The following is a 15715-nucleotide window of genomic DNA, read 5'->3' as shown; positions in this document are numbered from 1 at the left end:
ATTAATTGGGCAGAAGGAGTAAGAAAATTGCTTCTAACGAGTAGAATTGGACCTAAAGAACCCCAACTCTCCAGTCCTGCTGCCTGGTCTCCTACCCGCTTACGAAAATCAGGAAAGGAAAAGCGAAAACAAGAGAGAAGTTCGAGGTCAGTTTCTGCAAGCGGGGAGGGCAGCAGGAAGAGGAGGAGGAGCGACGGGAGCCGGCACCCAGAGAGTTAAACGGGGCCTGCCCGGGACGGGAAGGGTTAAGGGGGGCCGTCCACAGCGGGCGGGTAGGCCCGCCCACCAGAGGGCGGGGGCGGGGCCCTCGCAGAGTGAGCCCTGGGATTGGTCGCGGGGAAGGCGTTACGCTAGGACGGTACCAACAGTCGGGCGCCGCGGAGGCGGGGGGGTGGGTGTGGGACCTCCGGCTCTGCGCGGGGAGAGTGGCCAGGGAATGGCCCGGCCGGGGGTGGGCGGGAGCCGCAGTGGCGGCGGCGGCTGGGGGCGGTGAGCGCGGCGTGGGGCTGCCCCTCCCCGGAGGCGGCGGGGGCGGCCGGGCCGCACCGCACCGCACCGCGCGGGCGGCCATGGAGCGAGCCTAGGGCCCAGCAGGTGAGCGGCCTGGGGGCGGGGAGGGCGCGCGACCCCCGCCCCCGGCGCGGCGGGCGGGAAAGTGCGGACCGGCCCGCGGGCGGGGTGCGGTGCGTGGCGCGCGCCGGGCGGGGGCCGCCTGGGGGCGGGGCGCCTCCGGGAGGGGCCGGACGCCGGTGCCCCGAGCGGTCCCGGAGCGGCCGCGGGCGGGTCCGGGGTCCGGCCCGGCTGCCGCCTCGGAGACCGGCCCGAGCCGCGCGCCCCGCCTCGCTGGCCCCCCCGGCGGGCTCCTGCGGGCGGGCGCGGCTGGAGGGGCGCCTCCTCGGCCCGCTGAGGCGCGGCCTTACCTGGGGCTGCCGGGGTCCTCCTAGTGAGCGCCCCTCGCGCCCAGGCGGCGTCTCCACCGACTGGCCCCGGTGCCACCCTCGAGTCCCGCCGAGCGCCCGTTGCGGCGGCCCAGGGAGGATCGCGCGCCGGCGGGCCCACCTCGTGGCCGAGAAGCGCAAGTGACCACCAGGCCCGAGGCGGGAGGCGGGGTAACCGTGCCCGGGGTCCACGGTCTCTCGGGGTTGTGGACCCCGTACTCGCAGTCGGGCACAACTTAAGGAAATGATACGGTAGTCCAAAGTGGGTTGCGCTTGAGATTTCATTTCCGGGTGTGATAGCCCCGCGATAAAAAGCGAGCCGAAACGTTGCCATTAATGATGAACGTGAGCATTTGTCAAGCTGCGCCCTTGATTGTGGGATCTGATTAGAGTTTCCTCCTAAACAGGCTTCTGTTGTCCGCAGGTCTTCTGTTGGGAAGACAAGGGGTGGAAGGATGTTGGAGGGAAAGTGGAGAGGACAGGACATGACTGGTCGTTATGGAATTTTAGTCCTTTAAATGGCTCTATCATCGCTCGAATGGGTGAGGAGTTTATAATTTGGGAAAATTAGAGATGCTTGGTACCGCGACTTGTGGTTAGCTAGAACCAGGTATCAGGGTCCTCCCCTCCCCACACAGCTAGTGTCCCTCTGGAGATTGGATTTCTCACCTTGAAAAGAGGGAATAGGAATGTGGGATCTTCTAGCTTGTAAACTGTAGGACTTTATACATTTGTACTCTGGTTATTAAGATTGATGTTTGCTAACTATTCCCATTTTCCTGGTGTTATAAATTAATACATAAATTTCATTGGGGTTAATTTTTAAAATTGAGGTAGAGACCTCAGTGTGCCTTTTCCTTGAGTTTATGCAGGACTTTTGAGCCGAGCCTTAGAGATCTTCCACGTATATTATTGATCATCAAGACGTGGTTTTGGGAAGCTGTGGCACAGGTGTTAAGGATACTAAATTATTCCCCTAGACTCAGAGTCAAGGTAGATTTAAAATTAACGTTCTGTTTGAAGTTAATAACTTTTCTGAAGCTTATGAAGTTGTTGGACTTCGGTGCCTAGAACCCTGCAGTGGAATCAGTCAACAGGAGTGGATTCTGCATTTGAAAGTGCTTGCCAAAGGAGAATAAAAAGGCACAAGCAAATAATTGGGATTCTCAGCCTCACGCACAAGAAAGTGTGGTGATAGAATGGATTGGACAAAAAATGGTCAAATCTTGGAGCCCACAGCTTCTCTTCAGTGTGGTTGGTAAAAATGCAGTGTGGATTTGTTCTGCTGTTTCTCTGAAGCCAATAGGCAATTAACTAAGATTTGGTAAAAGAGTGAAAACTTGACAACACTTGCCCTGCTCGTCTTTCTGGGTACTTTGAATTAGGGAACAAACAAACAAATCATTGTCTGTACCGTCTAACCTGGTACGTCCTAGAATTATTTATGTTGAGTTGATAACTCTTTGACTTTCAGTCCATTCTCTTCATTTCCATTTGTGGGCTCCAGCTCTCTCACAGAGCCTGAAAGCTTCTGCTTTCTGTCTTTTCTGAATTCTGAATTTTTATTTTATTTTTTTTAAGATTTTATTTATTTATTTGACAGACAGAGATCACAAGTAGGCAGAGAGGCAGGCAGAGAGAGAGGAGGAAGCAGGTTCCCCGCTGAGCAGAGAGCCTGATGCAGGGCTCGATCCCAGGACCCTGGGACCATGACCTGAGCCGAAGGCAGAGGCTTTAACCCACTGAGCCACCCAGGCGCCCCTGAATTGTAAATTTTTAAATGAAGTTTGTTTACTTGCAGGGCAGACTTCAGCTTCCTAACACTTTGTGTGACCATCATTTCCGTGGTGTGAGCCCTGAAGCCAGACACTTCAGGTCTGGAATTGATAACTTTTTTAAAATAGCAGCCACAGTGGTTGTCTCGTCATTGGTGCTGTCTCATCATAGAGACAGAGGCTGCTCCCTCTATCCTGTAGCCGCAGTTGCAAGCAATAAAAAGGAGACAGTCTTCTGAAGCTGATGTCAGGTCACCCTGGGACTAAGTGCCATGTGATTTTGTAGATTGAGGTAGGAAGTGTACTTCACGACAAGGCACTACAGTATGTTTTAACAGTGATGATAATTGGCCTACTTTTCTCTCTGCACCTGAAATGCGGAGTGCATAGTAGGTGTGCAGGAAATGTTTGGTGGTTGAACGAATGAATGGAACACAGTATGAAGGAAGAGGAAATACTCTAGTACATGAATTGGCTAGTTCCTTTCTTTGTTAAGAAAAAAAGGACAGGAAAACATGTTGCAGATTACTGTTGAAAGTTGCCGTTGAGCTGGGTATCTGTATATTGCTTAAAGGGTAGAGTTGAAGGCTTACCAAATATTAATAATCAGATTCAATTTCCTGCAAAAGCAGATATGATCCGGTGCTTTCCATTTACTATAAAATCTTTAAGAGTTAGAGCTATGTGCTGTTGTAACTGAGCCCCTTTGAACTGAAAACAATCTTGAAAATAGAAACATATAAAACATATAATGTAATAGAATAAAATAACTAAATATTCCCTTAAAAAAAAAAAGGGTGGGCATCTGTCAAGGGTGTTCCATACTGGAGCTGCCTTGCGCTTTGATTCTGTGACTGTTTGGTATTCTAGCTGTCTGGGGGCAGCTCGTGGTGCCCTGGTCAGGCACAGCTTCACAGACTTGGCTCCTGGAGCCTTTTCTGGCTAGACTAATTGAGCAGTTGGATTGTTAGTCAATATTTTTGCCTTAAGAAAAGAACTGGAGTTCTTGGTAATGGCCACGCCATTATCATTGACCCTGATAGCGCATCTTTTCATCCCTTTTATGGTGGGATGGGAAGGGAGAGCTGTCCCTCCCCAAAGTGCTTCTCCAGCAGCTCCTCATTCCAGACCTGTATAATCTCTCTCCCTCTTTTCTGTACTTGAGCTGCCTCTGTGACCCCCACCAAGGACTAATAAATACACTCACCCACACCTAGGGTCCAGGAGACCTTACTTTGCAACTGACCAACTTAAAATATCACTACGACTGCTTGAGACATCTCGGAGAGAATATGATGCGGAGATCTCACTTGGGATTTTGTCTTGCCTTTTTAAAAGCAAAAGAGGAAAGAAAGGCCTTGCTCCAGGCTTCATGAGTCTTGGGGGTGCATCTGTCATCCCAGGAGGAAATAAGAAATGGAGCCTGCTGCAGAAAGGAGCTTTGGTGTGTGTTTGGAGGTTTGTACTTTCTGACAAGGAAATAGCCCTACAGAGGGGAGGGTGTATCATGTATCATGGGTACATGATAAAGGGAGGTCAGGGAATATGAAATGGTGAGTGTGTAACAGGGCACGTACAGGGCTAGCCTGTCCTACCATGCTCTCAAATACTTTCCACCCTCTGTCTGTGGCAGTGCCATCCCTCTTCTGTTTTTAGGGAGTAAGGTGTTAACGTGTGGAAGTTCTTGTTTTGGCTATACTATTGTGGAAAAAAATTTCGCAACGTATTCCGCGGTTTGTTTGCTTCTCAAACAGTAGGGTTTCACCTTTCTCTCATTGACTTGAGGTGGTGCTACTAGTTTCCATGAGTGACCGTAATCGAGCAAGGCTTTGAAGCAATCGGAACATGCAGGCTTGTGCCCCCTCTGCGTTTTGAATTCTTGAATCCGCTTTTAGTAGTCGGGCTCTTCTTTCAGAGGTGGGAAAGCTGGACTTCTGCTGTTGTTAGTGTCCCTGCTGCCGCCTTTAAATGGGTAGCTTCTGATCTTCGGTGGAGTAGCTGCGCAGACGACTGCTCCCCGCTCGGTCGCGGAACAGCCAGGTGCGCTGGGCGAGGGTCTGCCGCCCTTCCCCGTCCGCGCATGCGCTTGCTGACCACAGCTTTGGCTGCCCGAGAGCTTTTTCTTACTGGTTCCTCGTTTCTTATCCTTGGTTTAGATAGCGACCTTGCGCTCTGGGTACATTTGTGTTCCTGTGGGTGTTCTGTAGAACAGAGAAAATTATATAGAAGTACTAAGTGTCAGTTCGCATTTCAGAAAGCGTGGCCAGATTGAAGATCTGGTTCCAGCCCCGCCTTGTGTCACTCTTGGGCAGCGTCTTGGACCGCCTCCAATCTTCTTAGCATTTGCAGATCGTCTTCACGCCCAGTCCCAGTCAGCGGCAGGAACAAGGTTGGCAGTAGTCGCTGCTCTGAAGGGTGGAAGCAGGGTATGCAGAAGCAGCAGTTTAAAATTGGATGAATAACATCGGTATATATGCTTGATATTTCTACTTTTTTTTTTTTTTTGCTGTACTGTATTTCTGAATTCATTACAGGACTTAGTTTCTCTTTGTAAAAGAGACCATCTTTAGACCAAGGAGCCGAAGAAACTTTTCTGTCCTTAAAGCTTTCTCTCCCTTGCTCTCCCCTCCTTTTCTTCAGTAGGCATGTACCGAGTACCTCTCCTTCACCTTGCACTGTGCCAGCTTCTGTGGAGGTACGAAGAGAGTAAAATATATCCCCTGTCCTTGAGGAAGTCACGGAAGAGTAGAGGAGACAGGCATGCCCAAAACTCTGTGTGTGTGTATTTACATTCATATTTTAACAAAGGGATCATGTCTGGAGCCACTCAGCCTCAGTTCAGCCCAGACCTGCGTAGGGATTCTGCTGTTGCTGTTTCTAGAGTGACCTGTGACCCGTCAGCTTGAGACACCTGGAACGTGAGGTTAATAATGTCAGGTGTTACTGTTGCATAAAGCTAATACACCTTTCCAAAAACTCTAGTGAACTGAAAAGTAAAGATGGAAAACAGGAAAATCTGAAGGAAAATGTTACATTTTTTGAAATTCCATATTTTTGCACTATATGGGAATTACATTCTATGCTACAGTCTTCCATGGGGGTTATAAAGTGATGATTGAGCAGTGAAATACCTAGAACGTGGGAAGGTTCCTCTTACCTGGCCCATTTGAAACAATGCAAATTCTTAGGCATTCCCACAGGGTTTCTAGATCAGTGACCACGGCCTCTGTTGGTTTTTTAGAACAAACCTCACTAGCAGTATGAGCTAAAGATTTTTTCTTTTCATTTTTCAAGGAATAGGGTTAGAGAGTTGCCCTAAATCAAGGTTTAAATGGGACAGGTTGGGGTGCCTGGGTGGCTCCATTGATTAAGCAACTCTCTTCGGCTCAGGTCATGATCCCAGAGTCGCTCGATCCAGTCCCACATCGGGCTCCCAGCTCTGTGGGGAGTCTGCTTCTCCCTCTGACCTCTCCCTTCTCATGCGTGCTCTCTTTCTCACTCTCAAATAAACAAATAAATAAATCTTTAAATGGGACAGGTTGCAGGAATTCAATTTTTTCAGAGGAAGCAAACACTCTTTATTGCCTGTTCCGTTTTTGCTCTCACACCCAGGAAGAAAGGCTTACCTTAATGCCTCGTTAATGCCTAGTGATCATTTAGTTGGCTTCCTTCACAAGAAACTGTTAGAGGATTTCATGGAGGGCATTGTGAATTTATGGATATGAATAAATGTTTAAGTGGAAGTGAAAACAATAAGGAACATGTAACACTTGGGGTAATTTGGACTATGTGGGAATTCAATTTTCTATACCTGTAGCTTTAAGTTACTCTTAAGGCAAACGTTAAGAACTTTAGGACGGGGTGCCTGGGGGGCTCAGTCAGTTAAGCATCCAACTCTTGGTTTCGGCACAGGTCATGATTTCACGGTCGTGGGAGTGAGCCCCATGGAGGCTCTGTGATGACTGGGGAGTCTGCTTGAAGATTCCCCCTCTCCTTCTGCCCCTCCCCCACTCCCATGCGCACACGTGCTTTCTCTCTCAGATAAATCTTTAAAGAGAGAGCTTTAGGACATGCAGTGCTGTCATCTTTAAAACAGAGAGCTAATTTTCCAAACGGAAGAAGGCATTTTATTTCAGCCTTTTTCATGGAATAGAAGAACCTAATGCTTTTAATCGTTGACTGCGGTGGACTTGAACTTTGTAGAGAAGAGAAATAGGTTGGTCCAATTAGTGACATAGCCTCCCAGTGTTCTGCTTCACACGGTACCCATTTTGAAGGTACCTACTGGCCTACAGTCTTAGCTAGTCTTCCAGTTGAGGAAAGGATTGCTTCAGGAATAGAAGACCATGGAAACTTTATGTAATGTGACTTGGGAATTTATCCCCACACTCTGCAACCCAAAAGACAACATGACTAGAGAGGGTTATTTTCTTTGTCATTCTTTCTCCTTTCAGATCGTCGTCCTCTATGGGTTTGTGACCTGGTAATAATGACTAACAAGGGATCACGAAGGGTTGTCCAGGCACTAATTTTAGCGCAATGTGTATGGTAATGTCATTCATGTTTAGCAACTCTGTGAGTTAGATAATAGTGTTCTTATTTTACTTTTCATATGAAAGAACTGAGGCCCAGAGAGGTTACACATTAAGTCATTTTCCCAAGTCCCATCGTAGGTGATAAATTCGGCATTCTGGATCCAGTGCACCCCTCTTAACACTTCTGCCTTGGAAGAGTTTATATTTGGAATAAGCAGGTGAATTAACCTATTTCTTTTTTTTATTTTATTTTGATTCCAGTGTAGTTAACGTACAGTGTTATATTAGTCTCAAGTGTACAGCATAGTGATTCAACAATTCTATACATTGCTCATTCCTCATCTTGATAAGTGTACTCTTAATCCCCTTCACCCATCCTCCCGTCCATCTCCCCTCTGGTAACCACCAGTTTTCTATAGTTAAGAGTGTGGGGTTTTGTTGTTGTTGTTGTTTTTTCTGGTTTGTTTCTAACCCCCTCCTTTGTTCATTTGTTTTGTTTCTTAAATTCCACATATGAGTGAATCATATGGTATTTGTCCTTAAGAAGCTATTTCGTTCTTCTTTTTTTTTTTTTTTAAAGACTTTATTTATTTAACAGACAGAGATCACAGATAGGCAGAGGCAGGCAGAGAGAGAGAGAGAGAGAGAGGGAGGGAGGCAGGCTCCCCGCCGAGCAGAGATCCTGACGTGGGGCTCAATCCCAGGACTCCAGGACCACGACCCAAGCCGAAGGCAGAGTCTTTAACCCACTGAGACACCCAAGCGCCCCTTTAAGAAGCTATTTCTTAAGCAAAGAATTAGCACAGAAAGGAAAACTATATGTAGATACTGATTAATATGGTATTTTTGTTTTAGTTGAAGACTCCTATTTGAAGATGAAATAGAATGTGCTCTTGTGGTAGCAGTGGGTGGCAGTGCAGGAAGGGGCTGGTTTTCTGGGCATACTCAGGATTTATTCAGGTGCTAAACACTTGATGCCATTTGGTATTGGTGCTTTGACTTCCTCTACAGGAGAAGCATACAGTGCCAAGTGGGAAGATTTCTGAATGCTCTGATTTTGCTTAGAATTGCCAGTAACCATCAGGAGAAACTGCATTTATTTCTAGGGAACAGTTAATAATAATGTAGCATAATGTTCTAATGTCACTTCCAATTAAAAAACAAAAGGGCATTATAACAGCCTCAGCCCAGGGTGAAAGTATATGTTTCTAACTTTTTTCGTACTGAAAGGTTGTGATATTTGCTACTGTTTATGCTTTGGCTAAAGGGGGAATGGTAGGTTTTATAAACCGGGCATGTGTATTTGTGTGAGGGTGCCGGGTTAGCCTTGATTGTTCTGAAGTATGTAAATGGACTTTAGTAAATGATCCAGGTGAGTATATTTTTTCATTGTGCTACCTTAAAAAGACCTTAATTATGTATCTTCCTAAGCATCTGCAGTGAAGACAAAAAAAGTAGAAATGGTGTATAACTTTCATAATGAGCTTATCGCTCTGTAGAAGGCATTAATAATCATTTACAAATATAACCTAACAATTTATAATCCAATGTTTATTTATAGTTAATGGTTACTTTGACATTTCCCTTCTTCCTGAGAGAATTGTTTTCAGTGACATGATTTATTTCTGTGTCTTTTCCCTCAATATTTTTAATGTCTCCAAAATAGTTAATAAGGACAGACTAGACGTGAGAATGTTGGATTTTACAAGCCACCCCAAAATTTAGTGGCTTAAAATAGTGACTTGTTTTTTCTTACCATTATATGGGTCAGCTGGGCTCAGCCTGTTGGTTCTTCTGCCCACATGGTTTATAGACTGGGATCACATGTATGACCCCATTCAACTGGGACCTCCGGTGCAACTGGGATGGCTTCTCTTCTGTGTCTGGCACCTCAGCTGGGGTTGGCCAGGCCTCTCTCTCCATCTGGGTCCCTCATCATTCAGTAGTCTAGCCCAAGCTGCTTTATGTAGTGCCTGGGTCCCAGCAGGAAGCTGCCAGGTCTTTTAAGGAGTAGGCCCAGACTTGGCACACAGTTGCTTCCACTGCATTCTTTTGGCCAAAGTCAGTTACAGAGCCAGCCCGGGTTCCAGGGGAACCCGGAAAAAATAGATTCTACTTCTTTCTTTTTTCCTTAAGATTGTAACTGTTTCTTCATTTGAGAGAGAGAGAGTGAGCACATGAGTGGGGAGAGGGGCAGAGAGAGCGAGAAGCAGACTCTCCACTGAGCAGGGAACATGATGTGGGACTTGATCCCAGGACCCTGGGATCATGACCTGAGCCAAAGGCAGACGCTCAACCGACTGAGCCACCCAGGCACCCCTAGATTCTACCTCTTGATGGGAGGAATTTTTGCTGTCTGTCTTTGTAGATAATCAACCAAAAACTCTTAAGTAAATTCAGGCGTTACCTCTTCTTATACTCACCAGACCATCAGAGCTTTGCTGAAACCAATTGTTACTAAAGAAGAAGTTTATAAAAGGGTCCTTGTGACTCCTATGCAAGATCAAGGGCACGGAAGTTATGTGAGTAAATGTGATTATATACTAGTTATATAATAAATTCTACCCGCTGTGCCCGACATCTCCTCTAATAGCCTTCTGCATGGAGTATTTCCTCATGGTACTTTACAGTCACAGACATCCACATTCCATTTATGTGGAAAGAACTCGATTTGACCATTGAACTGAAAGCACAAGAAAGGGTTAGTCCTGAAGCTTTCACTTTCAGTTACACTCTGCAGAAAGGTGGGGATTTCTTCTCCATGACCTGAGGAGAAATAGTGTGAGGATGTCGGTTGATCAGAGGGAGAGTCAAAGGGAGTACTGCTGCCAGTGAGACCCGGAACGTCACTGGTGGCTTGTGGGAGTCCCTAGTACGGTAGTAAGTAAGGGGCCGGGTGTTCTCGTGTTCCTCAGCAGCCACAGACGTCGTATTTTGTCACACAGTGACACAGACACAGACATCGTATTTTGTCACACAGTGACTTAACCTGTGCACCAACGTGTTTCTGTAGCTGTTCCACCAGGACTGAATGGAGGACTTCATACTAAGACCTCACTTTTGTTCTGTGGAATCTGTATCTCTTCTCCCCAAGCAACGTAATAGTCCTAAGTTTGTCCTCATAAAACAACTGTCAGATGTGTAGGATGGTGTATGTGTGTGTCTGAGAGAGAGAGTGTGAGTGTGAAGAATGAGCCGCCGTAGCAAGCCTCATTGAGCTGATGGAGCTGCGGGTGAAACCAGGGCTCAGGAGGAAAATTCTTCATAAAGAACTCCAACGTGAGAGCTTCTGCCAGCTTTTAGTACGAAAACTGTCATTTGCATTGCCTTTTTTTGAGCTTAACATTTTTTGACTTGTCTTATCACCTTGAGTCTATTTGTTCTTTGAGGTAGGCTGTGTTCCACATAATAGCACCATTAAAATAAATGACTATAATATAAACTGGATGGTGTTACACTGTTGGAAACATTCATGGGAGGAGGTAAAGGCATGAAATAGAGCAGGCAGAGTCCTCTGGGAATGCCAGTGAAATTTTCATGAAGAATTTGGAATGTACTCAGTGGTCCTGCTTTAATTTCCTTAGTGTCTGTAATGGGGTATCTTCTTAGAAACCCAGTGTGCAGAGTGCATAACATGTATGCTGCTGTTTCCAACAACACAAGACGTTAATGCAGCATGGAAACCCCATCCTGGGTATCCTCCCTTCTCGGGCATATACGGAGTAAGAAGTATACCATCACTGGTATGATTCCGTATCATGCATCTCATACATCTTTTGGGAATAGGAGAGACTTTTTGCTAGAAATTCTATAATCTCTACAATGCTGATTTCTTAAAAATCTTTGTGCTTGCCCTGTGGGCTGAAGGAATAGCAGCTTTCCAGCTAAAAGAAAACCTCTTTTCTGAACTGGCAGTGTTTCTTCAGAAAAGGAGACTATACTCTGCACTAAACCGAGTAGTCAGAGCATCGGTAGAGAAGAAGACTGCCAAACGAAAGAAGACAGCTGATAAAGGAGAGCCAGCATGAAGATGCCACACACTCGTGATCCTGCATATTGGAGGAAGTAAACACGAGTCCCAAAATACGTGTAGTGATTTGTTCAGTTCTCTGCTGGGTACTGTAGGGATCCTGAAGACAGTTGAGATCACCAAGGAGCCAGGTCTTGGAGAGGGCAGTTGAAAACTATATACGAGAAGATACTTGGACAAGGCAGAAGGTAGTTAAGCACAAGGAGAAAGGTTCCTGAAGGGTGTGGAGAGGGTACAGAAATGGCTTTGGGGATGGCCCTCAAAAAATAGATTAGGCTTTAAACAGGAGACGATGGGGAAAAAGGTAGGAGCAAGAGGAATTTTGAGGACGTCCCAGGATGAAGACTGTCAAGGGCAGAGCTCAGCCCCACACATGGCGGGGAGGGCAGAGCACAGTCGTGGTCCGTTTGGTTGGAGCTGAGAAGACGGATGCCTGGGGAAGCAAAGCCATTTAGGGTAGGGCTTTTCCTGTCTTGCTGAGGAGTCTGTAGAAATCAGAAGTCGTGTGCCATCAGAACAGTGAGTGTGGCACGTCATCTGGTCCGCTCTGGAGAACCTGGAGGCCCAGAAGGCAGTTCTTTTAGTGACTCAGTGGAAGGGGCACTAAATGAAGTTGGTGGCTGTGGGAATGAAGGGCAGTTGCAGAGAACGATGCCAAATGGCTGTCTACCTTGTTCTCCCAGGATGTGGAGACTAGTCACGAAAGAAACTTCTTTTACCCCTTGCAACCTGCGCTCACTCCTAACCTGCAGAGGTAAACAGTAAGATAATGCAGCAGCTGAACTCTTCAGTTCACATCGCATGAACTCCTGTCCTAGTTCAGCGGGTGCATTGTTTGCAGCCCTGAATTGAGAAATGTGTTCTTCGGGGACCTAGTCAGAAGGTGGTGAGGTTTCGGAACTTAAAAGACTGCGGAATCAGACAGTTTGTTTTGTTTGAATTTTGGAGTTGCTGGAACTTCCTATTGCATTAGTGAAAAAAAAAACAAAAAAAAACAAAAAAACCCTCAATCTCCCTAGCGTTTATGGTGACTGTTTAGGTATCATACGTTTCTGTAGCACAAGGGAGGAATTTATGCTAAAGTCTGGGTTAACCACACTTCAGTCCTGAAGAAATGCTTTACAGGAGGGGGAAGGCTACTCACCCTGCTTACCCCTCGGCCACAGAATCATCCCAGGCCGGTCACTCTCTGCAGCTGGAGGGGCTGAGAAAGGAACCACTGGCACCGCGGCCACGGCCTATCTGGTCAAACAGATCGTTGGAGGAGCTGTGTGGTTGAGATCGGGCTGGGATGAGCAGAAGCCTCTGAAATCCGCTCTCCTAGCGCGGCTCGTCCCTGTAATCGCACAGAACCCCTGTGCTGAGTTTCACACCAAACTCGCTACCCTCGCAGTTACATTCTAGATGCGCTGGAATTACCGTGGCTTCAGCTAAGAGTGTTATGTACTCCCTGGGAGAGGGGGAGGACACCACAAACAGGTGGAGACCATTAGAATTCAAGCTGGACTCTGACGTTCCGCCTCTTCCTGTAAACGGGGAAAGGGGTGGGCGAAGGATGAAGGGCCTGGCAACGCTCTCGCGGCTGCAAGGTGTTGCCCTTGGAACACATGGTTGCCCTGGTCCTCTGGGTTTCCATGTGTTTCCAGCTGTTACCAGGAGAGCAGTCTCCAGGTGGGCTGGGAGTCTGCCCTGTCGTTTGTAGTGGCGTTGTGTCTTCAGTTAACGGTTTGAGTTGTTAAAGGAATTGGAGAGTGAAGCTGCTCCCACTTAGCGTGCTGTCCCTTTGTCTTGGTCCCAGTGCTATGTCGTCGGTAGGGATACAGCACAGCAGGCTCGTGCGCGGAGCGGAAAGCCACCTGGCAGCATGCAAATGAGACTGCACCTTGTGTTCCTAATAGCCTTGCAGAAATCTTGTGTTTGGAATCTGTGAGCTTGAGATCTGACCGGAGTGTGGCCCGCTCCACAGCGGAAGCAGGTGCTGCTCGACGTCTGTGGCATCGGTCCCTTTGTCATGTGCCCCACCAGTCCAGACTCCCTAGTGTTGCTACAGTACCAGGTTTCTTTCATTTCCTGGTCGTGTTCTATTAATAGCCAGGGGGATAGGGCTAGGTTTTTCCTTTACTTAATTTATCTAGATTTGATTATCCCAATTTTACAGGGATTTTCATTTTGAAAAATAATTAGTGGAAAACTGATGAAGTAGAGCTGTGCGTGTGGGTGTTGTATTTAAATACATGAGCAGCATGCAAGACGCTCCCGGGTGGCTGGGGGTTGGGATTCGGAGGAGTTGCTGCTGTCCTCTGGATCCTCCGTGGCATTTTTTTTTTTTTAAAGATTTTATTTATTTATTTGACAGAGAGAGTTCACAAGTAGGCAGAGAGGCAGGCAGAGAGAGGAAGGGAAGCAGGCTCCCTGCCGAGCAGAGAGCCCGATGCGGGGCTTGATCCCAGGACCCTGGGATCACGACCTGAGCCAAAGGCAGAGGCTTTAACCCACTGAGCCACCCAGGCGCCCCCTCCGTGGCATTTTTAGAAGTTCCTGACTTACAACATGTCCTAAAACTTTTAGAGAAGATACATTTAGAGATACATTCAGAGAAGATTAGAAGATACATTTAGAGAAGATAAGAACTGGAAAGTTTCCAAATACTGGTGGTTTTAGATGGTCAAAAGTCCTGTATGGATTTTGAAAGGTAAAAATGAAAGTGAAGGAGTTAGGCGGCTCTTCGCGTTTCTTTTGTCATGCTCTTTCTCCTCACTGTGTTGGTGTTCTGGAATTTGTAGCCAGTCCAGGGCCTCCTGGCTGACTGCACCCTATTGAAACAGGAGTATTTGCTTTAAATTTTTCCTTGTACCTGGTTCCCACCTATGAAGTCTTTCCCCACGCTGGTTTGTTTTAAACTATTGGGTCCTCTCAAGCATGGGATTAGCATTAGCAAGGATAAAAGAGTGAGTAAGATGTTGGAAGTTTGCAGAAGATTCGGGGTGGAAGGAACGGAATCTCTGACTGAACACTGCTCTGTGCTTGGGTTTGCAGGCGTTGTGGGAGGCGCTCCAGTGAAGAAATGGACCAGTGCGCGTAAGCATGGACTCTCCTTGCTGACTGTCACCACCTGCTCTCCTTGCTAAGTGAGAGTGGGTCAGGGGAGAAGGAAAGAGGTCAACATGAAGCTAAAGCAGCGAGTCGTGCTGTTAGCGATTCTTCTTGTCATCTTTATCTTCACCAAAGTTTTCCTGATTGACAACCTGGACACGTCAGCCGCAAACCGAGAGGACCAGAGGGCTTTCCACAGAATGATGGCCGGCTTGAGGGTGGAGCTGGTGCCCAAGCTGGACCACACCCTGCAGTCCCCCTGGGAGATTGCGGCCCAGTGGGTGGTTCCCCGGGAAGTGTACCCAGAAGAGACACCAGAGCTGGGGGCAATCATGCATGCCATGGCCACCAAGAAAATCATTAAAGCTGACGTGGGTTATAAAGGGACACAACTGAAAGCCTTACTGATACTTGAAGGAGGACAGAAAGTCGTCTTCAAGCCTAAGCGGTAAGTCTTCATCTTGGGAGTCCTCTGGGTTTTTGGTTGATTCATGTAGCTTGTAATTTATCTAGCCGGTTCCTCTCCTTCTCTTGGTATTCTCCTCAGTAAAATGAGGGGAGTAATCCACAAGATCTCTGAAGTCTTTTCTAGCTCCTGCTGTTCCATGATTCTTCGAGTAGGGGAAATTTATAGGAACATGTCTTGGTTCTGTACAAGACTGCACAGAGCTCTCCTCGCTTTCTAAATGTATCACACTTGTGCTTTGTGCCAGTTGTGAGAGATACAAAATGAATTGGTTAGGAAATAAGTGACTTGTCACCAAAAGTGTGCAGTTGGAGGCTGGATAAGTAACCACATGCCAGGGATAGAGCAGGAGCTCGCCAGAGCGGGAGTGGGTTCGGACAGTGACTGAAGTCCCTTTGAAGTACTGAAGCTGCGGATTCTTTCACACGGGTTTTGTTCCAATTAATAAACTTTATTTTTTGGAGCAGTTTTAGGTTTCCAGAAAAATCGAGAGGAAAGTATAGAGGTCCCCCCCTCTACCCCTAGGGTCCCCATTATTAACATCTTCTGTTAGTGTGGCAGGTTTGTTACAGTTGATGGGCCAGTCCTAGTTTATTAACTAAAGTTCATTGTTTGCAGTAAGGGTCACGCTTTGTGTGGTACATTCTGTGGATTTCGATAAACATGTAATGACAAATATCTACCATTACGATATCCTACAGAACAGCTTCCCTGCCCTAAAAATACCCCGTGTTCCACTTCCTCATCCCTCCGTCCCTCCCCTAAACCCCTGGCAACCACTGATCTTCTACTGTCTCTGTAGTTTAGCCTTCCCCAGAGTGCTGTATAATTGCAATCATACCTTCGTGGCCTCTTCGGATTGGCTCCTCTCACTTAGC

At 47.1% G+C, this 15715-nt stretch overlaps 1 protein-coding gene across 4 annotated transcripts in view; it reads left to right on the top strand.

The window, feature by feature from the left end:
* Window positions 1-442: 442 nt before the first annotated feature.
* FAM20B (FAM20B glycosaminoglycan xylosylkinase) overlaps window positions 443-15715 on the top strand; it is a 43263-nt gene continuing 27990 nt past the window's right edge. For 2 of the 4 annotated variants that reach the window (XM_047704635.1, XM_047704632.1), the window contains exons 1-2: window positions 443-594; window positions 14315-14819. In XM_047704635.1, the coding sequence (XP_047560591.1) occupies window positions 14443-14819 (377 nt within the window). In that variant the 5' untranslated portion in view covers window positions 443-594; window positions 14315-14442. Of the gene's footprint in view, window positions 595-2908; window positions 3006-4967; window positions 5103-11163; window positions 11314-14314; window positions 14820-15715 lie in introns of those variants that run through there. The other 2 variants (XM_047704634.1, XM_047704633.1) reach the window with 2 other exon arrangements.

Source organism: Lutra lutra, chromosome 15 (assembly GCF_902655055.1).
Source record: "Lutra lutra chromosome 15, mLutLut1.2, whole genome shotgun sequence".
In the NCBI taxonomy this organism is placed as follows: Eukaryota; Metazoa; Chordata; class Mammalia; order Carnivora; family Mustelidae; genus Lutra; species Lutra lutra.
This window is presented reverse-complemented; position numbering and strand designations above follow the sequence as displayed.